This window comes from Scyliorhinus torazame, chromosome 31 (assembly GCF_047496885.1).
Source record: "Scyliorhinus torazame isolate Kashiwa2021f chromosome 31, sScyTor2.1, whole genome shotgun sequence".
NCBI classification, from domain to species: Eukaryota; Metazoa; Chordata; class Chondrichthyes; order Carcharhiniformes; family Scyliorhinidae; genus Scyliorhinus; species Scyliorhinus torazame.
The window spans coordinates 20625412-20649757 of NC_092737.1; the positions used below are offsets into that span (position 1 = coordinate 20625412).

Genomic DNA, 24346 nt, shown 5'->3' on the forward strand with positions numbered 1-24346 from the left:
GCGGTGCATTCGACTGCTGGAAATCCGGCTCCGATGCCTGGACCACTCTGGTGGTGCTCTGCAGTAGATCCCCCCCCCCAGAGGGTCACACGCTTTTGTGGTGGTCTGCTGTACCCTCCACAACCTGGCACGGCAGCAGGGCGACATGCTGCAGGACGGGTGGGGGGGGGGGGGCTTACGGCCTCGACTGAGGAGGAGGCGGATCAGGACTGGCTGGAAGAGGAGCCGACAGGGTCAGGAGGAGAGACCAGAGAATGGAGGACAGGCGGCCATAAGGTTCCGACATACTTGGAGGACCAGGGAGTGCTCTGGGCCCGGGTTTAGAGAACCCCAAAGTGTATCATGGAGTTCGCCTGACCCACAACTTTTACTAGATTGTGGTATGGGGAGCACACGGCCCACTCTACAGGTGGTACAGCAGAAATGGAAAAGTATTTTTTAAAGGCAAAACAATGTTTATTCTGTGAACTCAAGTTAACCTTTTTAAAACATACAGTGAACATCTTAGCAACCATTAATTCAAATACAACCCCCAAAGAATACAACACTAAGTAATGCTTAATAACTTCCCCAACAACATCCAGACAAAAGAAACACCTTTTAACAGAAGGACATCAGGTTTACATTCACTACTGAGAACATTTATAATTCTGAGTTCACCAAATTATCAAGAGATAGTCTTTTCATGGCAGAGAGATCAATAGTACACCCGCTCTGTCTGGCTTCAGCTCCAACACTGAAAACGAAACTAAAACACGCCCTGCAGCCTGCTCAAAAACGAAAGTAAAAAGCTGACAGACAGCCTAGCTCCACCCACTCTCTGACATCACTGCAGTAGTAAACACCCATTTCTTAAAGGTACACCCACTACAGATATTTATATACACACCTATTTATAAACACCCATTTATTAAAGGTACTCTCACTACAGATATTTATATACACACCCATTTATAACCACCCATTTCTTAAAGGTACTCTCACATAACTGGGATGCCTTCATACTCAACAGATTCTCATAGGACGAGGCTGTGTCAGTCAGCTCAACCCCCGCCCCCAAAATATCCCTTTCCCCCCAATCTCTCCTTCCCCCTCACCCTCCGCTCCATTTCCCTCCGACACCCCTCTCCCCCATTTCCCTCCCCCCCCCCCCCCCCTCCATCGCACCGCCCCCTCCCCGGCCACCCTGTTCTACCCTCCAAGGGTTCGTGCAACATCACTCCGGGGTGATGGGCCCTGCCAGAGGGTCAATATACAAGGCAGGCGAGTGATTGCTAACTCGCACTGGGGGAAAGCGCTGGTGCTCCACCGTTTCTGCGGAAGTCGGACTCCTGTACGTTTGCCGACGGCACGCTCACACCCATCCCCTGAACGGGGTCTGCATCAAGGAGGTGCAGAGTGTGACTCTCCCCAGTGCCCACTCAGTGATGCTCAATATTTTTGACCTTTTGTGGTCTAGTGCTCCATCGAGATGTGTCCCCAGGATGCACATCAGAGATGGAGGCAGCCTGCTGCTTTCCGCGCCCTGTGGCCTTTGATGCCCTTGGCGGACATCATCTGGAGGGCCTGGAGCCGGAGGGCCTTGGCCGGTCTAGTGGTGTCTCTGGCGTTGACGTGGCGTTGTCCTGCCCGCTGCCCTTGAGGTGCCAGTGTCAGTAGGGGAGAATTCGAAAGATCTCCGTCGCATCCTTGGCGGGAGGCCCCAGGTTGGCCTCCACCGCTTCCTCCTCCACTGACGGTGCCCGTAGGGCCCTGGGGGACACCATGAGACGGAGGGGCAGCTGGAGCGAGGCCTCTGAGTCTTCTGGCGCTGCCAGTCCTGGCGGCTCCCCATTGCCTGCACCATGGTGTCGACGCCCTCAGCGATGGTCCTCAGTGACCGGGCCACGCTCTGCAGTAGCCTCGGCAATGTCCACGTCCCTCAGTGACCGGGCCACGCTCTGCAGTAGCCTCGGCAATGTCCACGTCCCTCAGTGACCGGGCCACGCTCTGCAGTAGCCTCGGCAATGTCCACGTCCCTCAGTGACTGGGACACGATGCCGAGGCCCTTAACGGGGTCGGCACGCCCTGAGCACCACCACTCCAGGCTTTCCACTGCCGTCGCCACCCTAGCCGTGTTGGCCTCGGCGCCACGCACTGTCGGCGCCACCTCCTGCGCCTGAAGCCTTTGGTGGGACTCCTCCAGTCGGCTCGGCACTCGCTGGATCGTACCCGGCATCCCCCTCCCGAATGTCACGGCTCTGCCCAATCACCTGCACCAGCTCTGGGAGAACCTTGACCAGGGGGCTCGGCATCTGGGATCCAGCAGACCTCCGACTGCCGATTCCCTTGAGATGTTCCCGCCTCCGCCTGATGTGCATCAGCAACTGTGTGCGGCTTTGCAGATTGCCCGCCAGAGGTCGGTCCACTAATGTCGCCCACCGAGGTGTGTCTCTGAGCTGGTGGAAGGTGGGGTTGATGCCTCGATGGAGGTCTCCTGGGATCTCTACCCCGAGGTGGTCTTTTATCATCATAGATCAAAGACGCTACAGTGCAGAAGGACGCCATTTGGCCCATCGAGTCTGCACCGGCTCTTGGAAAGAGCCCCCTACCCAAGCCCACACCTCCACCCTATCGCCATAACCCAGTAACCCCACCCAACACTCAAGGGCAATTTTGGACACTAAGGGCAATTTATCATGGCCAATCCACCCTAACCTGCACATCTTTGGACTGTGGGAGGAAACCGGAGCACCCGGAGGAGACCCACGTACACACGGGGGAGAACGTGCAGACTCCGCACAGACAGTGACCCAAGCCGGGAATCGAACCTGGGGCCCTGGAGCTGTGAAGCAATTGTGCTAACCACTGTGCCGCCCCGGGTGGGTGGTGCGGGGGGGGGGGGGGGGGGGTTTGACTCCAGATGGTCCGGCCTCATCAAATGGGGATCCTGTGAGACAATGGACATGTGGTCAGTGAGAGGGGAGGATCATTTTGTCTGATATGAACCACTCACTTGAGACAACACTTTCTGGGTGAAGGGGCAGTGGATCCTCATCTCTGTGGCACAGGCCAACCTCGTTGTCGGTGACTGCTCGCTCCCCGAGCAACCCCGTGACTTCCAGAGTCGGTTCTTCATGGGGGGGGGGGGGGGGGGGGGGTCTCGGATCTCTGGGACTCCGCCTCCCCGCCTTGGCCCTTTCCCGCTTATTGTGGGCTGTTCTCTCCTGTGGGGACAAAGGGAAGGCATTGTGAGCCACACGCTTGATGGGTCGGGGTGGCCTACAGCAGGCTACCTGTTTTACAACAGGCGCTTACCGGCGGGACCTGGCTGCACGGGCGGCCTCCGGGGTCCTCGGGGGGGGGGGGATCTGGCCCCGGGGGGTGCCCCCACGGTGGCCTGGCCCGCGATTGGTGCCCACCGATCCGCGGGCCAGGCCTGTGCCCTGGGGCCACTCCATTCTTCCGCGATGGCCAACACGGAGATGAACCCCCCCCCCCCCCGCGCATGCACTGGGATGACGCCAGCACATCCCGCGCGTGCGCCAACTCGTGCCGGCCCGACGCCGGAGTGCTTCACGCCACTCCTCGGCACCGGAGTTGCCCGCCCCGCCGGTTCGCAGAGAATGCCGCCCCAGGATGTCCGGTCTCTCATCCACAACCTCGAGAAGCCGAGCCAGGTCGGCATCCCCGAAAGCGAGGCGCAGGTCAGGGAGTGGGTGGTGCGGGAGTGTTTAAAAGCAGCGCCCTCTTGCTCGCGGCGAGACGCTGTGGCGCGAATTAGACGGCGAAGACGGGCAGTAATGTTGAGAATCCCGCGGGGGGGGGGCTCATTTCCGGCACCAAGTGCCATTGAATACGCGGACGTCTGGGAAGACCCTCACCAATAAATTCTGGTGGAGGAAACCCGAGACACTACACGTGTAGTGTCTCCCACCCGCCCTCCTCCTCTAACCTAATGATAAAACCCATTGGTCTGAGGTAAGTACCATATTTTATTATAATTATTATTATTTTTTATAAAAAATTTAATTTAGTTGTTAGCCAGATCTTGGTAGAAAGTAGGAGGAATGGCAGGGAAGGGAGTGCAATGTTCCTCCTGCAGGATGTTTGAGGTGAGGGATGCAGTTAGTGTCCCTGCTGATTTTACCTGCAGGAAGTGCTGCCATCTCCAGCTCCTCCAAGACCGAGTTAGGGAACTGGAGCTGGAGTTGGAAGAACTTCAGACCATTCGGGAGGCAGAAGGGGTCATAGATAGCAGCTTCAGGGAATTAGTTACACCAAAGATTGGAGATAGGTGGGTAACTGTAAGAGGGACTGGGAAAAAGCAGTCAGTGCAGGGATCCCCTGCGGTCGTTCCCCTGAGAAACAAGTATACCGCTTTGGATACTTGTGGGGGGGGGGACTTACCAGGGGTAAGCCATGGGGTACGGGCCTCTGGCACGGAGTCTGTCCCTGTTGCTCAGAAGGGAAGGGGGGAGAAGAGCAGAGCATTAGTAATTGGGGACTCGATAGTCAGGGGCATAGATAGGAGATTTTGTGGGAGCGTGAGAGACTCACGTTTGGTATGTTGCCTCCCAGGTGCAAGGGTACGTGATGTCTCGGATCGTGTTTTCCGGGTCCTTAGGGGGGAGGGGGAGCAGCCCCAAGTCGTGGTCCACATTGGCACTAACGACATAGGTAGGAAAGGGGACAAGGATGTGAGGCAGGCTTTCAGGGAGCTAGGATGGAAGCTCAGAACTAGAACAAACAGAGTTGTTATCTCTGGGTTGTTGCCCGTGCCACGTGATAGTGAGATGAGGAATAGGGAGAGAGAGCATTTAAACACGTGGCTACAGGGATGGTGCAGGCGGGAGGGATTCAGATTTCTGGATAACTGGGGCTCTTTCTGGGGAAGGTGGGACCTCTACAGACAGGATGGTCTACATCTGAACCTGAGGGGCACAAATATCCTGGGGGTAGATTTGTTAGTGCTCTTTGGGGGGGGGTTTAAACTAATGCAGCAGGGGCATGGGAACCTGGATTGTAGTTTTAGGGTAAGGGAGAATGAGAGTATAGAGGTCAGGAGCACAGATTTGACGTCGCAGGAGGGGGCCAGTGTTCAGGTAGGTGGTTTGAAGTGTGTCTACTTCAATGCCAGGAGTATACGAAACAAGGTAGGGGAACTGGCAGCATGGGTTGGTACCTGGGACTTCGATGTTGTGGCCATTTCGGAGACATGGATAGAGCAGGGACAGGAATGGATGTTGCAGGTTCCGGGGTTTAGGTGTTTTAGTAAGCTCAGAGAAGGAGGCAAAAGAGGGGGAGGTGTGGTGCTGCTAGTCAAGAGCAGTATTACGGTGGCGGAGAGGATGCTAGATGGGGACTCTTCTTCCGAGGTAGTATGGGCTGAAGTTAGAAACAGGAAAGGAGAGGTCACCCTGTTGGGAGTTTTTTATAGGCCTCCTAATAGTTCTAGGGATGTAGAGGAAAGGATGGCGAAGATGATTCTGGATAAGAGCGAAAGTAACAGGGTAGTTATTATGGGAGACTTTAACTTTCCAAATATTGACTGGAAAAGATATAGTTCGAGTACAATAGATGGGTCGTTTTTTGTACAGTGTGTGCAGGAGGGTTTCCTGAAACAATATGTTGACAGGCCAACAAGAGGCGAGGCCACGTTGGATTTGGTTTTGGGTCATGAACCAGGCCAGGTGTTGGATTTGGAGGTAGGAGAGCACTTTGGGGACAGTGACCACAATTCAGTGACGTTTACGTTAATGCTGGAAAGGGATAAGTATACACCGCAGGGCAAGAGTTATAGCTGGGGGAAGGGCAATTATGATGCCATTAGACGTGACTTGGGGGGATAAGGTGGAGAAGTAGGCTGCAAGTGTTGGGCACACTGGATAAGTGGGGCTTGTTCAAGGATCAGCTACTGCGTGTTCTTGATAAGTATGTACCGGTCAGGCAGGGAGGAAGGCGTCGAGCGAGGGAACCGTGGTTTACCAAGGAAGTGGAATCTCTTGTTAAGAGGAAGAAGGAGGCCTATGTGAAGATGAGGTGTGAAGTTTCAGTTGGGGCGATGGATAGTTACAAGGTAGCGAGGAAGGATCTAAAGAGAGAGCTAAGACGAGCAAGGAGGGGACATGAGAAGTATTTGGCAGGAAGGATCAAGGAAAACCCAAAAGCTTTCTATAGGTATGTCAGGAATAAGCGAATGACTAGGGAAAGAGTAGGACCAGTCAAGGACAGGGATGGGAAATTGTGTGTGGAGTCTGAAGAGATAGGCGAGATACTAAATGAATATTTTTCATCAGTATTCACTCAGGAAAAAGATAATGTTGTGGAGGAGAATGCTGAGCCCCAGGCTAATAGAATAGATGGCATTGAGGTACGTAGGGAAGAGGTGTTGGCAATTCTGGACAGGCTGAAAATAGATAAGTCCCCGGGACCTGATGGGATTTATCCTAGGATTCTCTGGGAGGCCAGGGAAGAGATTGCTGGACCTTTGGCTTTGATTTTTATGTCATCATTGGCTACAGGAATAGTGCCAGAGGACTGGAGGACAGCAAATGTGGTCCCTTTGTTCAAAAAGGGGAGCAGAGACAACCCCGGCAACTATAGACCGGTGAGCCTCACGTCTGTAGTGGGTAAAGTCTTGGAGGGGATTATAAGAGACAAGATTTATAATCATCTAGATAGGAATAATATGATCAGGGATAGTCAGCATGGCTTTGTGAAGGGTAGGTCATGCCTCACAAACCTTATTGAGTTCTTTGAGAAGGTGACTGAACAGGTAGATGAGGGTAGAGCAGTTGATGTGGTGTATATGGATTTCAGCAAAGCGTTTGATAAGGTTCCCCACGGTAGGCTATTGCAGAAAATACGGAGGCTGGGGATTGAGGGTGATTTAGAGATGTGGATCAGAAATTGGCTAGCTGAAAGAAGACAGAGGGTGGTGGTTGATGGGATATGTTCAGAATGGAGTATAGTCACAAGTGGAGTACCACAAGGATCTGTTCTGGGGCCGTTGCTGTTTGTCATTTTTATCAATGACCTAGAGGAAGGCGCAGAAGGGTGGGTGAGTAAATTTGCAGACGATACTAAAGTCGGTGGTGTTGTCGATAGTGTGGAAGGATGTAGCAGGTTACAGAGGGATATAGATAAGCTGCAGAGCTGGGCTGAGAGGTGGCAAATGGAGTTTAATGTAGAGAAGTGTGAGGTGATTCACTTTGGAAGGAATAACAGGAATGCGGAATATTTGGCTAATGGTAAAGTTCTTGGAAGTGTGGATGAGCAGCGGGATCTAGGTGTTCATGTACATAGATCCTTGAAAGTTGCCACCCAGGTTGATAGGGTTGTGAAGAAGGCCTATGGAGTGTTGGCCTTTATTGGTAGAGGGATTGAGTTCCGGAGTCGGGAGGTCATGTTGCAGCTGTACAGAACTCTGGTACGGCCGCATTTGGAGTATTGCGTACAGTTCTGGTCACCGCATTATAGGAAGGACGTGGAGGCTTTGGAGCGGGTGCAGAGGAGATTTACCAGGATGTTGCCTGGTATGGAGGGAAAATCTTATGAGGAAAGGCTGATGGACTTGAGGTTGTTTTCGTTGGAGAGAAGAAGGTTAAGAGGAGACTTAATAGAGGCATACAAAATGATCAGGGGGTTGGATAGGGTGGACAGTGAGAGCCTTCTCCCGCGGATGGAAATGGCTGGCACGAGTGGACATAACTTTAAACTGAGGGGTAATAGATATAGGACAGAGGTCAGAGGTAGGTTCTTTACGCAAAGAGTAGTGAGGCCGTGGAATGCCCTACCTGCTACAGTCGTGAACTCGCCAACACTGAGGGCATTTAAAAGTTTATTGGATAAACATATGGATGATAATGGCATAGTGTAGGTTAGATGGCTTTTGTTTCGGTGCAACATCGTGGGCCGAAGGGCCTGTACTGCGCTGCATCGTTCTATGTTCTATGTTCTATGAATACGGGCCACGATCGCGCCAACGCGGCCGTCGAGGAACATCCCGCCAGAAGAGCCCAAAATGACACTTGGAAATGTTTCCGTTGAATCACGCCCACGGTTTTGGAGCACGAGGTGAACGGTCTGGATGGGAAATTCCACTGGGGTTATGGGGGAGGCGACTGGGGCTCTGTGGTGTTCCATTGTTCAGTGCTTGATTTTGTGAGTCTGACAACTAATCTATGCTCACTGTGCTTGATTGGTCAAGCCTGGACGTTGACTCAGAGAAAAGTAAACGGCTCACAGAAGCTGCTGGAAGGACGGTGTATAAAACTCTGTGAATAAGGTTCCTGCACACCCAGAAACTCGTGCCATCTCTGCATTGCTCTGAGCTATATAAAATAGACAACAGGGTTCCTTGTAGAGTCTGGAGAAGCATCCTTGGCCCACCTGAATAATAAAATAATATTTCTTAAAGCTTTCTCCTCCGTGCCTCTTCCTGGCGGCTCTCCCCGGCAGATTCCTCCTGGTAGGTAAGAGATCGCTGCGTGTGTATTTTCCCTTTTATTTTATGCAGGGGCAGCACGTTGGCACAGCGGGTTAGCACTGCTGCCTCACAGCTTCACGGTCCCAGGTTCAATTCTGGCCTCGGGTGACTGTCTGTTGGTGGAGTGCTTTTAAACACTCCCTCGGCGCCATGAGGCAGCAGTGCTAACCACTGGGCCACCGTGCCACCCCCCCCTTTCATCTGTTTTTTAAAATCAGAATTATATCTATCTCCCTCTTGTAAACCATTTAATGATTCAGATTCCACCCAAATGGATTCAACCTTATCCTCCATAGCACCGATGTCATCCCTTACTGTTGCCCGGATGTCATCCTTAAATAACAGAGCTACACCACCTCCCTTACCATCCACTCCGTCCTTCCGAATAGTTTGATACCCTCGGATATTTAACTCCCATGGTGGCAGCGAGTTCCACACGTTATCATAGAATTTACAGTGCAGAAGGAGGCCATTCGGCCCATCGAGTCTGCACTGGCACTTGGAAAGAGCACCCGACCCAAGGTCAACACCTCCAACCTATCCCCATAACCCAGTAACCCCACCCAACACTAAGGGCAATTTTGGACACAAAGGGCAATTTAGCATGGCCAATCCACCTAACCTGCACATCTTTGGACAGTGGGAGGAAACCGGATGCATCCGGAGGAAACCCACGTGGACACGGGGAGGACATGCAGACTCCGCATGGACAGTGACCCAAGCCGGAATCGAACCTGGGACCCTGGAGCTGTGAAGCAATTGTGCTAACCACCGTGCTACCGTGCTGCCCACGGTACCCTCTGCGAGAAGTAGTTCCTCCTCATCTCAGTTCTGAATCTACCTCCTCTCAACTTATAACTGTGACCTCTTGTTTTAGATTGCCCCACGAGGGAGAATATTTATCAATCTCTTTTAGTATTTTTTGTACCTCGAGCAGATCCCCTCTCACCCTTCTAAACTCCAGCGAGTATAAGCCCCCCCCACCCCCATGTTTTACCTGTTCCCTGCTTGTCAGAAAGCAGGCGGGTGGAACATACAGTGCAGAAGGAGGCCATCCGGCCCATCAAGTCTGCACCGACCCACTTAACCCCTCGCTTCCACCCTATCCCCGTAACCCTAACCCCTCCTAACCTTTTTTGGCCACTAAGGGCAATTTAGCATGGCCAATCCACCTAACCTGCACGTCTTTGGACTGTGGGAGGAAACCGGAGCACCCGGGGGAAACCCACGCAGACACGGGGAGAACGTGCCGACTCCGCACAACGGAGAATCGAACCTGGGACCCTGGCGCTGTGAAGCCACAGTGCTAGCCACTTGTGCTACCGTGCCGCCCACGAGGAGTTAAGATCGCGCCCTGCATTTCACATGGAAGAGACACCACCATTCCATTTAAAATAGATAGCAAAAGAACACGACTTGTACGAGAGATTCTGCAGGTGAAGTTTACTTACTGCGATACTTTTCTCTTGAGGCACGTCCTGGAAACTCTTTATCAGTGGTACAGAGATCCACGCGTGGCTTACGGTCGTGTCGAAAAACGTAACGTGATATTTTGACTGGAAAAGCAGCACAGGTGAACAGGGAGGTCACAATCGGAGAACTCGCCCTCACGTCGTTCAACAGCGACACCTATAAGCAGCGCCGCGTGGCTCCAAACGCGGTCCCCTCCCAGTGGTGCACAGAGTTGTACCGGTTGCAAAGCCACTGAATCTCGGTCAAATGTCAGGTCAGCTGATCTCAAGTGGCAGAGGGATGCTACCGTGGACATAAGAACATAAGGACTAGGAGCAGGAGTCGGCCATCTGGCCCCTCGAGCCTGCTCCGCCATTCAATGAGATCATGGTTGATCTTTTGTGGACTCAGCTCCACTTTCCGGCCCAAACACCATAACCCTTAATCCCTTTTTTCTTCAAAATACTATCTATCTTTATCTTAAAAACATTTAATGAAGGAGCCTCCACTGCTTCACTGGGCAAGGAATTCCATAGATTCACAACCCTTTGGGTGAAGAAGTTCCTCCTAAACTCAGTCCTAAATCTACTTCCCCTTATTTTGAGGCTATGCCCCCTAGTTCTGCTTTCACCCGCCAGTGGAAACAACCTGCCCGCATCTATCCTGTCTATTCCCTTCATAATCTTATATGTTTCCATAAGATCCCCCCTCATCCCTCTAAATTCCAACGAGTACAGTCCCAGTCTACTCAACCTCTCCTCGTAATCCAACCCCTTCAGCTCTGGGATTAACCTAGTGAATCTCCTCTGCACACCCTCCAGTGCCAGTACATCCTTTCTCAAGTAAGGAGACCAAAACTGAACACAATACTCCAGGTGTGGCCTCACTAACACCTTATACAATTGCAGCATAACCTCCCTAGTCTTAAACTCCAACCCTCTAGCAATGAAGGACAAAATTCCATTTGCCTTCTTAATCACCTGTAAACCGACTTTTTGCAACTCATGCACTAGCACACCCAGGTCTCTCTGCACAGCAGCATGTTTTAATATTTTATCATTTAAATAATAATCCCTTTTGCTGTTATTCCTACCAAAATGGATAACTTCACATTTGTCAACATTGTATTCCATCTGCCAGACCCTAGCCCATTCACTTAGCCTATCCAAATCCCTCTGCAGACTTCCAGTATCCTCTGCACTTTTTGCTTTACCACTCACCTTAGTGTCATCTGCAAACTTGGACACATTGCCCTTGGTCCCCAACTCCAAATCATCTCTGTAAATTGTGAACAATTGTGGTCCCAACACTGATCCCTGAGGGACACCACTAGCTACTGATTGCCAACCAGAGAAACACCCATTAATCCCCACTCTTTGCTTTCTATTAATTAACCCATCCTCTATCCATGCTACTACTTTACCCTTAATGCCATGCATCTTTATCTTATGCAGCAACCTTTTGTGTGGCACCTTGTCAAAGGCTTTCTGGAAATCCAGATATACCACATCCATTGGCTCCCCGTTATCTACCGCACTGGTAATGTCCTCAAAAAATTCCACTAAGTTGTTGACTGAGCTCCAGTAAGAACTAGGAGCAGGAGTGGGTAACCCAGCCCCTCGAGCCTACTCCGCCGTTCAATACGATCTTGGCTGATGTCCCCTCGGCCTCAACTCTCCATCGTCCTGCCCGCTCCCCATAACCCTTCAACCCATTTAAATTTACTCACTGTCCCGCCATCCCCCGCACTCTGGGGTAGCGAGTTCCACAGAGAAGTAATTTCTCCTCGTCTCAGTTTTAAATCTGCTGCCCCTTATCCTAAAACCATGACCTCTCGTTGTAGATTGCCGCACAAGGGGGAAGCATCCCCTCTACGTCTACTTTGCCAATACCCTTTATCACCTTATAAAGAACTTTGGCAGATTTGTCAAAGACCTTTGGTGGCTGTGGCCTATGAGCTACATTAGACAGGAGAACCCAAGACAGGAGCAGGAGTGGACCGTACGGAGGGGCGAGTGTGTTCCGCCATTCAATACAATCATAGGCTTCAACTTCAGAGGGGCAGCACGGTCGCACAAGTGGTTAGCACTGTGGCTTCACAGCGCCAGGGTCCCAGGTTCGATTCCCCGCTGGGTCACTGTCTGTGCGGAGTCTGCACGTCCTGCCCCGTGTCTGCGTGGGTTTCCACCGGGTGCTCCGGTTTCCTCCCACAGTCCAAAGACGTGCGGGTTAGGCGGATTGGCCGTGATAAATTGCCCTTAGTGACCAAAAAAGGTTAGGAGGGGTTTATTGGGTTACGGGGATAGGGTGGAAGTGAGGGCTTAAGTGGGTCGGTGCAGGCTCGATGGGCCGAATGGCCTCCTTCTGCACTGTATGTTCTATGTTCAACTCACCTCCCTGCCCCGTTCCCCATGTTCCTCGGTTCCTTGAGAGACGTTGTGATTCATCTGCCCCGACGGCAGCATACCCCTCCGCCCGTGGGATTCCCAGCACCTTTGGGTGAGAACCATTGAAACCCTACAGTGTAGGAGGCCATTCAGCCCATCGAGTCTGCACTGACCCTCTGAAAGAGCAACTCTACCTTGGCTCACTCCCCCACCCTCTTCCCGTAACCCCATCTAACCTTTCGGACTCTAAGGTGCAATTTTGTCACGGCCAATCCACCCTAACCTGCGCATCTTTGGACTGATGGGGGGAAACCGGAGCACCCGGAGGAAACCCACGCACACACGGGGGGAGAGAAAGGGCAAACTCAACACAGTCACCCGAGGCTGGAATCGGACCTGGGTCCCTAGCACCGTGCCACCCTCTGTGTCACCTTGCCGCCCTGTGTCACCTTGCCGCCCTGTGTCACCTTGCCGCCCTCTGTGTCACCTTGCAACCCTCTGTGTCACCTTGCAGCCCTCTGTGTCACCTTGCCGCCCTGTGTCACCTTGCCGCCCTGTGTCACCTTGCAACCCTCTGTGTCACCTTGCAACCCTCTGTGTCACCTTGCTGCCCTGTGTCACCTTGCCGCCCTCTGTGTCACCTTGCAACCCTGTGTCACCTTGCCGCCCTCTGTGTCACCTTGCCGCCCTGTGTCACCTTGCTGCCCTGTGTCACCTTGCCGCCCTCTGTGTCACCTTGCAACCCTGTGTCACCTTGCAACCCTCTGTGTCACCTTGCAACCCTGTGTCACCTTGCCGCCCTCTGTGTCACCTTGCAACCCTCTGTGTCACCTTGCCGCCCTCTGTGTCACCTTGCAACCGTGTCACCTTGCCGCCCTCTGTGTCACCTTGCCGCCCTCTGTGTCACCTTGCCGCCCTCTGTGTCACCTTGCAACCCTCTGTGTCACCTTGCTGCCCTGTGTCACCTTGCCGCCCTGTGTCACCTTGCAACCTTCTGTGTCACCTTGCCGCCCTGTGTCACCTTGCCGCCCTGTGTCACCTTGCAACCCTGTGTCACCTTGCAACCCTCTGTGTCACCTTGCAACCCTGTGTCACCTTGTAACCCTCTGTGTCACCTTGCCGCCCTGTGTCACCTTGCCGCCCTGTGTCACCTTGCCGCCCTGTGTCACCTTGCAACCCTCTGTGTCACCTTGCAACCCTGTGTCACCTTGTAACCCTCTGTGTCACCTTGCCGCCCTGTGTCACCTTGCCGCCCTGTGTCACCTTGCAACCCTGTGTCACCTTGCCGCCCTGTGTCACCTTGCCGCCCTGTGTCACCTTGCCGCCCTGTGTCACCTTGCCGCCCTGTGTCACCTTGCCGCCCTCTGTGTCACCTTGCAACCCTCTGTATCACCTTGCAACCCTGTGTCACCTTGCCGCCCTCTGTGTCACCTTGCAACCCTCTGTGTCACCTTGCAACCCTGTGTCACCTTGCCGCCCTCTGTGTCACCTTGCAACCCTCTGTGTCACCTTGCAACCCTCTGTGTCACCTTGCTGCCCTGTGTCACCTTGCCGCCCTGTGTCACCTTGCTGCCCTGTGTCACCTTGCCGCCCTGTGTCACCTTGCAACCCTCTGTGTCACCTTGCCGCCCTCTGTGTCACCTTGCAACCCTCTGTGTCACCTTGCCGCCCTCTGTGTCACCTTGCAACCCTCTGTGTCACCTTGCCGCCCTGTGTCACCTTGCCGCCCTCTGTGTCACCTTGCAATCCTCTGTGTCACCTTGCAACCCTCTGTGTCACCTTGCAACCCTCTGTGTCACCTTGCCGCCCTCTGTGTCACCTTGCCGCCCTCTGTGTCACCTTGCCGCCCTCTGTGTCACCTTGCCGCCCTCTGTGTCACCTTGCTGCCCTGTGTCACCTTGCCGCCTTGTGTCACCTTGCCGCCCTCTGTGTCACCTTGCCGCCCTCTGTGTCACCTTGCAACCCTCTGTGTCACCTTGCAACCCTCTGTGTCACCTTGCCGCCCTCTGTGTCACCTTGCCGCCTTGTGTCACCTTGCCGCCCTGTGTCACCTTGCAACCCTGTGTCACCTTGCAACCCTCTGTGTCACCTTGCAACCCTCTGTGTCACCTTGCTGCCCTGTGTCACCTTGCTGCCCTGTGTCACCTTGCCGCCTTGTGTCACCTTGCCGCCCTCTGTGTCACCTTGCAACCCTCTGTGTCACCTTGCAACCCTCTGTGTCACCTTGCCGCCCTCTGTGTCACCTTGCAACCCTCTGTGTCACCTTGCAACCCTCTGTGTCACCTTGCTGCCCTGTGTCACCTTGCCGCCTTGTGTCACCTTGCAACCCTCTGTGTCACCTTGCAACCCTCTGTGTCACCTTGCTGCCCTGTGTCACCTTGCCGCCTTGTGTCACCTTGCCGCCCTCTGTGTCACCTTGCCGCCCTCTGTGTCAACTTGCCGCCCTGTGTCACCTTGCAACCTTCTGTGTCACCTTGCAACCGTCTGCGTCACCTTGCAACCCTCTGTGTCACCTTGCCACCCTCTGTGTCACCTTGGCGCCCTGTGTCACCTTGCCGCCCTGTGTCACCTTGCCGCCCTGTGTCACCTTGCAACCCTGTGTCACCTTGCAACCCTCTGTGTCACCTTGCCACCCTCTGTGTCACCTTGGCGCCCTGTGTCACCTTGCCGCCCTGTGTCACCTTGCCGCCCTCTGTGTCACCTTGCAACCCTCTGTGTCACCTTGCAACCCTCTGTGTCACCTTGCTGCCCTGTGTCACCTTGCCGCCTTGTGTCACCTTGCAACCCTCTGTGTCACCTTGCAACCCTCTGTGTCACCTTGCTGCCCTGTGTCACCTTGCCGCCTTGTGTCACCTTGCAACCCTCTGTGTCACCTTGCAACCCTGTGTCACCTTGCCGCCCTCTGTGTCACCTTGCCGCCCTCTGTGTCACCTTGCCGCCCTCTGTGTCAACTTGCCGCCCTGTGTCACCTTGCAACCTTCTGTGTCACCTTGCAACCGTCTGCGTCACCTTGCAACCCTCTGTGTCACCTTGCCACCCTCTGTGTCACCTTGGCGCCCTGTGTCACCTTGCCGCCCTGTGTCACCTTGCCGCCCTGTGTCACCTTGCAACCCTCTGTGTCGCCTTGCCGCCATCCCGATGGGAAATGTCAATGTGGCTTCAATGGGAAATCCCACTGACGAGCGGCGAGAGGGTAGAATCCCGCCACCAGCGAACGGGGCACCGCCGGGAATCACGCGACTAGGCGAACTGGAGAATCCGGCCCACTGGAATTGCGCTTGCTCTCAGCTGTCTGAACTGCGGGCAGGCGTGACCCATTAGCCAAGGGGTAGGCCAGTCAGACAGGTCCCAAATCCACCCAACTGATAAAGGGGATCAAAACCAATCTCCAACCCCCCCCCCCACCCCCCACCCCCCATCCCCCCCAAATACGTTTTACATAAATGTTTTAGCTGAGTGCTCCGAATTGTGATGACAGAGGCAGGTCAGGCGTGTGTTGGAAGGATTTGCAGGAGGGTACCCAACCCGTCCACCGCAATACCAGTGCCACCAGGTCCAGGAGTGGGGGCCTGAACCTGGATCGCCCGGGCTGGAGGCACTCAGGGTTACATTACACATCAGAATTATACTAACCGGAAACTGATCTGAGTCGCTTGTGAACATGAAGTATTTCCCAGTCTGAGGATCGTGCTCCACCATCCCAGGCCACCTGAAATAATTGAACGTCCGTAGTTACTCACCCCAACTAGACGCAGGTCAGACGCTTATCCGCGAGAATTAATTAACGGAGCAGCTGAACCCAGTCGTTGAGAGAAGGGAGCCGGAATGCAGAGACTGGGGCCGAGGCTCCACAAGCGCACCGCTCCCCCCGCAACCCCCGGGAGCAGATTGGGTGGTAGGGGTCCAGACATCGGGTGGGATGGCAGTGCCTGCCGCCTTCCTGCTTCCTCTGGCATTTTACCAGTGGTGGGAAAGGTGGCGTGCGACCCACCCAAGGGGTCAATTGAGGCACTTACGTGACTGTTAAATGCAGGCCCCCCGCCCGCCACCCCACCCCTGCCCCCGCCACTGGTATTTTACCCGTGGTGGTCCAGCACCTCCCCGCGCTCAGTAAAACCCCGCAGCCCCTCTGCATCCCTGGAGGGAGAGGGGTGTCCACGCCGATCGGGAACCCACGGTCATGGAAGGATCCCTGAAGAGCCAGGGGCCCTGATTGAAAGGCATCAACTTGCGCCCTCATCCCCCCCCCCCCTCCACCCCAGACCAACACCGTGGCCAGGGGCCTACCTAGCTGGCCCCGACGACTCCTGGCTCCACTTACTTTCATTCCGAGTCTCCGCGACGGTTGCTTTGCTCCGGGGTCTAATTGCAGTGGTCACCGCGCCCCTGCTGGGACAGCCGGGCTCTCTTAGCAACGACGGCTCTTCGAGGCGCGACGTCTGTGGGGAGGGAGGGGGGCAGAAGACGGCGACTGCAGGCAACTAATTGCCTGCGCGCCATTAAACCTTGATTCAGGGCCAGAAGAGGCATGGCTGCACTGACATAGCTCAGTCGGCTAAACGGCTGTCTCGTGACACAGAGCGAGGCCAGTAGCAGCAGCCGGCTGAGGTTATTCATGAAGCCCCCCCCCCTTCTCAACCTTGCCCCTCGCCTGGGATGTGGTGATCCTCAGGTCAAATCACCCCCCTCCCGCCCCCTCCAAAGAGGAAAGCAGCCTGCGGCTGATCGTCTGGGACTACGGCGACTTTCCCTTTACCATCCGGGATTGACACCGTCTTGAGTTAGTAGGGCAGATGTCCCAAAGCTTGGCCAAAGATTTAAGGAGCGTCGTGAAAGAGGGAAGCGAGGCAGAGCGATGGAGAAGTGCGGAGGGGGAGTTCCAGAGCTCAGGGCCCAAGCAGCTCTGAGAGCATCCCCCCCGCCCCCAGTGATGGAACGATTAAAATATCGATAATGCTCAAGGGAACAGAATTGGAGTGGTAGTCACCACTGTTGTATTATATTCTGGTATTACGGTAAGGCCCCTGTACTACAGGTACGGGGGTAGACCCCTGCTGCCAGCTCCGCCCAGTAGGCGGAGTATAAATGTGTGTGCTCTCCGAACTGCAGCCATTTCGCCAGCAGCTGTAGGAGGCCACGCATCTCTGTGTAATGAAAGCCTCGATTACGCCCTACTCTCGTCTCGTCGTAATTGATAGTGCATCAATTGGAAGAGCAGAGATCTTGGGAGGGCTATGGGACTGGAGGGGGTGATTGCAGTGAAAGGGAGTGGGCAGGGGATGGGGAGGCCACGGAGGGATTTGGAAACAAGGATGAGAACTTTGAAACTGAGTTGTTGTTTTACCAGGAGCCACTACCGGTCAGCGAGCAGAGGGGTGATCGGTAAATGGGACTTGGTGCGAGCAAGGACACAGACAGCAGAGTTTTGGGTGGGCCTTATGTTTACTGAGAGAAGAATGCGGGGCGGGGGGGGGGGGGGGGGGGGGGGTTCAGAAGTGCATTGGAATACTCAAGTCGAGAAGTAACAAAAGGCATGCATGAGGGTTTCAGCAACAGGCAAGTTAAGGCAGGGGGCAGAGTCAGGAGATCAGGAATCTTTGGCAGCCTAATTATAGGCTCAAATCCCGAAGTGGGTCAGCACGGTGGCACAGTGGTTAGCGCCGCTGCCTCACGGCGCCAGGGACCCGGGTTCGATTCCGGCCTCGGGTCACTGTCTGTGTGGAGTTTGCACATTCTCCCCACCCCACCCCACCCGTGTCTGCGTGGGTTTCCTCCGGGTGCTCCGGTTTCCTCCCACAAGTCCAAAGATGTGCAGGTTAGGTGGATTGGCCGTGCTAAATTGCCCCTTAGTGTCCGAAGATGTGCAGGTTAGGTGGATTGGCCGTGCTAAATTGCCCCTTAGTGTCCGAAGATGTGCAGGTTAGGTGGATTGGCCGTGCTAAATTGCCCCTTAGTGTCCGAAGATGTGCAGGTTAGGTGGGGTTGCGGGGCTAGGGCGGGGGGGGGGGGTGCTCTTTCAGAGGGCCGTTGCAGACTCGATGAGCCGAGTAGACGCCCTCTGCGTCGTAGGGATTCTACGTGCTTTAATCAGGTCACCAAATGGGCCAAGTTGGCGTCTCTAAAGAAGACGGAAAATGGAACGGTGAAGGGCTTTGACGGAGGGAAATAAGAAGCAATGGTTACCCGCTGGCAGACGGGTCAGTCAGCAGACTTAAGGTGAACGGCAATTCCAGGAAAAACATTTTTTTACCCAACTTTATTACGGTTAAGAATCCACCGCCTTTAAAGATCGAGCAGAAACCATCAAAGGCAAACAGATAAATACTTGAGGGAGGGAAAATGATTGCGTCCATGGGGAAAGAGCACGGGGAGTTGGTCTAATTGGATGAGCTGTACGATGCGATCGTTCTCCGTGTCTTAAAAATTGGGAGGAGGTGTGGTTAAGGAGGTGGGATCTCAAACCAGGAAAGAAGGGAGAGGTGCAGGGAAGGGATTCCAGAGCTTTGATACCCAGCCTGCTGAAGGGGCGGAAAAGAATGGCAACGTATAATAAGAAACAGGAATAGTCTCCGTGCAGCGTGTTGAGGAGCCCACCATGGGTATCCAAGCTGCTTCGCCCAGACTATGGAACCAGGGACCAGCTCGGCATAAATAATATCCTTCTCTTTTCCATCCCAGACTTCCTCTGGTAGGTCGCACATGTTGTACATAGGGTCTGCAACACACAGTTTAACAATGTTATTCAACTCTTAACAGGCATCTATGGCGACATGTTTCTGTACATGCAGAGTACCAACGTCCCCTCGTTACGGGAAGAGACCCTCATCAACAAAGCGCCTCCCATAACCTCAGAATGTCCCCAAGTGCTACACCCAGCCGGTGAAGCACTTTTTGAAGCGTGTTCACCTTCGCATGGCAGGAAATGCGGTCGCAAATCTGCACACACACACACACAGCGGGTTCCCGTAAAAACCAATGCGCCGATGGCCGGGTCGTCTGTTTGCGCGGCGGGATCTTTGATGCCCATTCGAGGGGAGCAAAATGGCCGCTGACGTTAGGGCGTAGATGGGTGGCCAATCTTAAAGGCACCCACGTCCGAGGCTTAAGGGAAATCCACAGCTCGTTTGGGAATGTTGTGTCCAATTTTGGATAGTGCACTTTTGGAGGGGTGTCAAGGCCTTAAGGGGGGGGGGGTGACTTCACCAAAATGGTTCCGGGGTGGGGGACTTCGGTCATGCTGTTATGGGCCAGGCTTTAGAAAACTCCAAAGTATATAATGGAATTCACCTGACCTACAACTGTGTATTGATTTTGGTTACGATGAACACAAGGGCCTTTCAGGTGTTATTCACAGAGTTCTTAGGCGCCTTTAATCAAAAAAAAGCTTTATTCTACGAATTTAGTTAACATTTGTATAAACACACAAAGTAAGAACTTTTATCAACTGTAAACAAAAGACCCCGCACAACTACAGTACTCTATGAATTAAGTAGCCTTAATGAATTCCCCCTTTAACTGTTCCAATGCAGTAACAAAATCCAAGTAAAGCCAGAAACCCCTTTTCAAAGGTGTGACCCAGCACAATGGCACTCTTACTGGTATACGACTTGTTATTGATACTCTTATTCCCCTTTTCAAACAGCAGATTTGAATTCCTCCCAGAAAGCAATTATCTTCTTTATGTTATCAAGCAGCCTGGAAACTGCTTTTAAAATGAAGATAGAGAAACACTTCTTTCAACCTGTGCAGTTCAAAACCCAGTCCAAAACTCAAAGCGAAAGTAAAACCCACAGAGCCACAGCCCAGCTCCAAACCCAAAGCGAAAGTAAAAACCAGCGCCCAGAGCCACAGCCCAGCTCCAACCACACAATGACATCACTGAAGCCATGTGATAAGACAGAAACATTCCTTAAAGGGACGCTCCCATGACAATGCAAAGAGGTTGGAGAGCCGGGATTGTTCTCCTCAAGCGCCTAGAAGGCAAGGGGCAGATCGAACGGCAACGGCAGCGCTCAAAGGGCTGGTTTAGCACAGTGGGCTAAACAGCTGGCTTGCAAAGCAGAACGATGCCAGCAGCGCGGGTTCAATTCCCGTACCCGCCTGCCCGAACAGGCGCCGGAATGTGGCGACTCGGGGCTTTTCACAGTAACTTCATTGAAGCCTACTTGTGACAATAAGCGATTACTATTATTATTAAAGATTACGAGGCGTTTCCCGCCCACCGACAGGGAGGTCAGTCACCGGAGGACTTAAGATTGAACGGAGAGTGGAAGCAGATTCTATGTGGTAACTTCTAAAAGGGGAACTGGGCAACTACTTGGAATGGGACTATTTGCAGGGTCTTGGGTAAAGAGCGGGGGTGGGTGGGTGGGTGGGGGGGGGGGGGGGAAGAGTGGGACTGTGGATAGCTCTTTCCGAGAGTAGGCACAGGCACGACGACCCCCTTCTGCGCTGCACCGTTCAAAGGGTTTGACAATCTATCCCGCCACGTCATCTAACTTTGACCTTCAATCAACCTTCGGGGTTTTTACTTTTCGATATCTCGCCCGGGTCAAATCGTTCTCAGAAATAAATTTTTTTTTTTTTTAACGAATATTGCTTCTTTTCCGTTTCGCCCCTCACCCTTCCGACGGGTTCACCCGACCCAACCCGGCAGCCGGCCTCCGATAGGGAAATGTTCCCTCCGCGCCGGGAACGCACTCGGCTGCCGACGATCGCGATTAAAAATAGTTTGTGAGCACAAGGGGTTTTCTTTTATTATTTAAAAACAGGGGCTGGTTTAGCACACTGGGCTAAATCGCTGGCTTTGAAAGCAGACCCAAGGCAGGCCAGCAGCACGGTTCAATTCCCGTACCAGCCTCCCCGAGCAGGCGCCGGAATGTGGCGACTAGGGGCTTTTCACAGTCACTTCATTTGAAGCCTACTCGTGACAATGAGCGATTTTTATTTCATTTCAAAAAGAAAAAATTTCTATAAATTTAGTGTACCCAATTCATTTTATCCAATTAAGGGGCAATTTAGCGCGGCCAATCCGCCTACCCTGTTGTGGGGGCGAAACCCACGCAGACACGGGGGGGGGAGAATGTGGAAGCTCCACACGGACAATGAGTGACCCGGAGCCGGGATCGAACCCGGGACCTCGGCGCCGTGAGGCAGCAGTGCTAACCACTGCGCCGCCGTGCTGCCCCGAGCACAAAGGTTTTCAACAGACTGCTTTCCTCCGCGTGGGGGACAGGCTGGCGGAAGCAACAACATCGGCGCGTGCGCCGTGGAAGGGTTACCCTGTTACCTGGGTTCTGACTGCACGTCCAGTCGTCTGGCAGAGTTACTGGGTCCACGTTGTCTTCCAGCCGTCTCCACTTTCCACATTTCTTCTTGCTGCACTGCACCCAGGCCACATAGTTGTCTGCAAAGGGAACAGAGGACGTAAGAGTCAGCGGAGGCCAACCTTCAGTCAACCACCGGCTACCCGGGATGCGGAAGGGGTTGTGAGTGCGGCCATCTCGGGCGTCTAGGCTTCTCGCAAAATCCCAAGTGTTTCTTTTAGGGCACCGGCGATTTTGAGTTAAAAGCAGCCACGCCTTACTCTAAGCTGCGCAGCAGTAAAACAAGAAGGAAGTCTACAAGGGCCCCGAGCATTTCGGCGACCCAGCAGTCGTTCCATTACGGGAATGCAAGGCCGCTTCCCCGGGGGGGGAGAAGACGGGGAAACCTGAAGGCGGGTCCGCCCGTGACAGGCTCAGCCACCTCCAGGCTTTTCCAACAGCCTGAAAACACGTCCCCCCCCCCCCACCCCCGTCCCCCCCAGCTCTCTTAAACGGAGAAATGCCCCATGAGGAGCACCTAAAGTAGCACAGTGGTTAGCACAGTTGCTTCACAGCTCCAGGTTCCCAGGCTCAATTCCCAGCTTGAGGGGGCTGGTTTAGCACACTGGGCTAAATAGCTGGCTTCTAAAGCAGGCCAGCAGCACGGTTCGATTCCCGTACCAGCCCCCCCCGAACAGGCGCCGGAATGTGGCGACTCGGGGCTTTTCACAGTAACTTCATTTGAAGCCTACTTGTGACAATAAGCGATTTTCATTTCATTTCATTTCAGCTTGGGTCGCTGTCCGTGCGGAGTCTGCACGTTCTCCCCCGCGTCTGCGTGGGTTTCCTCCGGGCGCTCCGGTTTCCTCCCACAAGTCCCGAAAGACGTGCTTGTTGGGTGAACTGGACATTCTGAATTCTCCCTCCGTGCACCCGAACAGGCGCCGGAATGTGGCGACGAGGGGATTTTCACAGTGACTTCATTGCAGTGTTAATGTGAGCCTACTTGTGACACTAATAAAGATTATTATTAAAAGTAGGGAACAGCACTTAAAAGTAATGAGGGGCAGCAAGAACAACACGCATCTACGCACGCGCGATCAACCTGTGAAACGTTCGAAGTTGCCTCTCGGGATCCGCTTGTGGACAAATGTACAACCGAGCCACGCGACGTGCCATTAGGACAGGTGACCAAAAGCTTTATCAAAGCGGCAGGTATGAAGGAGCTGTGTGCCAAAGGAGAAGATGGAGGTAGAGACGTGGAGGCGTTTAGGGAGAAAATTCCAGAGCTTCGGACCTGAAGGCACAGCTGCCAATGTGGAGCAAAGAAACAATTACCTCGAGGCTCGAATCAGTCTCATTTAATAGTCATAATAATCTTTATTCGTGTCACAAGTAATTTTTGCGCAAAGTCTGCACCTAAAAATCCATTTTGTTTTGTGTTATTTTTTTTTATTTTTTTTAAACGGGGAAGGAAATTGCTCTCTGGATTCACAACGCCTAGCTATTTCCTTCCTGACGTCCCAGCGAATTTTCAATGAGCCGACACAAACAACAGGACAGAAACACATTCGAGTGGTCCTCCCCCCCCCCCACCCCCACCCCCGCATGGTTGCGCGCTGCTGAATCGCGCGGAGGAAGTAATGCTTTGAAAGGGCTGCGGCCAATTATTCAGTCAATCCCAGACCTGCAGGATTGTGGGCGGCACGGTAGCACAAGTGGTTAGCACTGTGGCTGCACAGCACCAGGGTCCCAAGTTTGATTCCCCGCTGGGTCACTGTCTGTGCGGAGTCTGCACATTCTCCACCCCCCCCCCCCCCCCCCCGTGTCTGCGTGGGTTTCCCCCGGGTGCTCCGGTTTCCTCCCAGAGTCCAAAGACGTGCTTGTTAGGTGGATTGGCCATGATAAGTTGCCCTTAGTGACCAAAAGGATTAGGAGGGGTTATTGGGTTACGGGGATAGGGTGGAAGTGAGGGCTTAAGTGGGTCGGTGCAGACTCGATGGGCCGAATGGCCTCCTTCTGCATTGTATGTTCTCTGTTCTAAGATACTCGTAGCAGGAGGCCATTCGGCCCACTGTGTCCACATCGGCTCTCCGAGTGAGCAATTTACTGAGTGCCGTCCTCCCCATAACCCTGCCCACGTTGGTGCATTTTAAGTAACAGTCGAATTTCCCCTTTTAAATGCCGAGATTGAACCGGCCTCCACCACACTCTCAGGTCAGTCATCTCAGCTCCTGAGCATCACTGCAGGAGTTCCTCAGGGTAGTGTCCTAGGCTGCTTCATCTATGACCTCCCTTCCATCAGAAGGTCAGATGTTTGCACAATATTCAGCAGCATCGCGACTCCTCAGACACTGAAGCAGTCCATGTCAAAATGCAGCAAGACCTGGACAATATCCAGGCTCGGGCTGGCGCGCGGCAACTTACATTCGCTCCACACAAGGGCCAGGCAATGACCATCTCCTACAAGAATCATACAAACAAAGAATCTAGAATTTACAGTGCAGAAGGAGCCAATCAGCCCATCGAGTCTGCACCGGCCCTTACAAAGAGCACCCCACTCAAGCCCACATCTCTACCCTATCCCGGTAACCCAGTAACCCCCACCTAACCTTATTGGACACTGTGGGCAATTCAGCATGGCCAATCCACCTAACCGGCACATCTTTGGATGTTAAGTAATGGGTTAAGAGACATTCCAATTAGTTGTCTCATTTATGTTAAGCATCCAA

At 53.6% G+C, this 24346-nt stretch overlaps 1 protein-coding gene across 1 annotated transcript in view; it reads right to left on the reverse strand.

Annotated features, from left to right (window-relative positions):
- Window positions 1-9831: 9831 nt before the first annotated feature.
- The window catches only part of LOC140404591 (zinc finger CW-type PWWP domain protein 1-like), a 17223-nt gene continuing 2708 nt past the window's right edge, over window positions 9832-24346 (reverse strand). The window contains exons 2-5 of the mRNA XM_072493192.1: window positions 21599-21715; window positions 18904-19024; window positions 15943-16018; window positions 9832-10026 (exon numbers count right to left, since the gene is read on the reverse strand). Coding sequence (XP_072349293.1) covers window positions 9832-10026; window positions 15943-16018; window positions 18904-19024; window positions 21599-21715 — 509 coding nt within the window. The remainder of the gene's footprint in view (window positions 10027-15942; window positions 16019-18903; window positions 19025-21598; window positions 21716-24346) is intronic.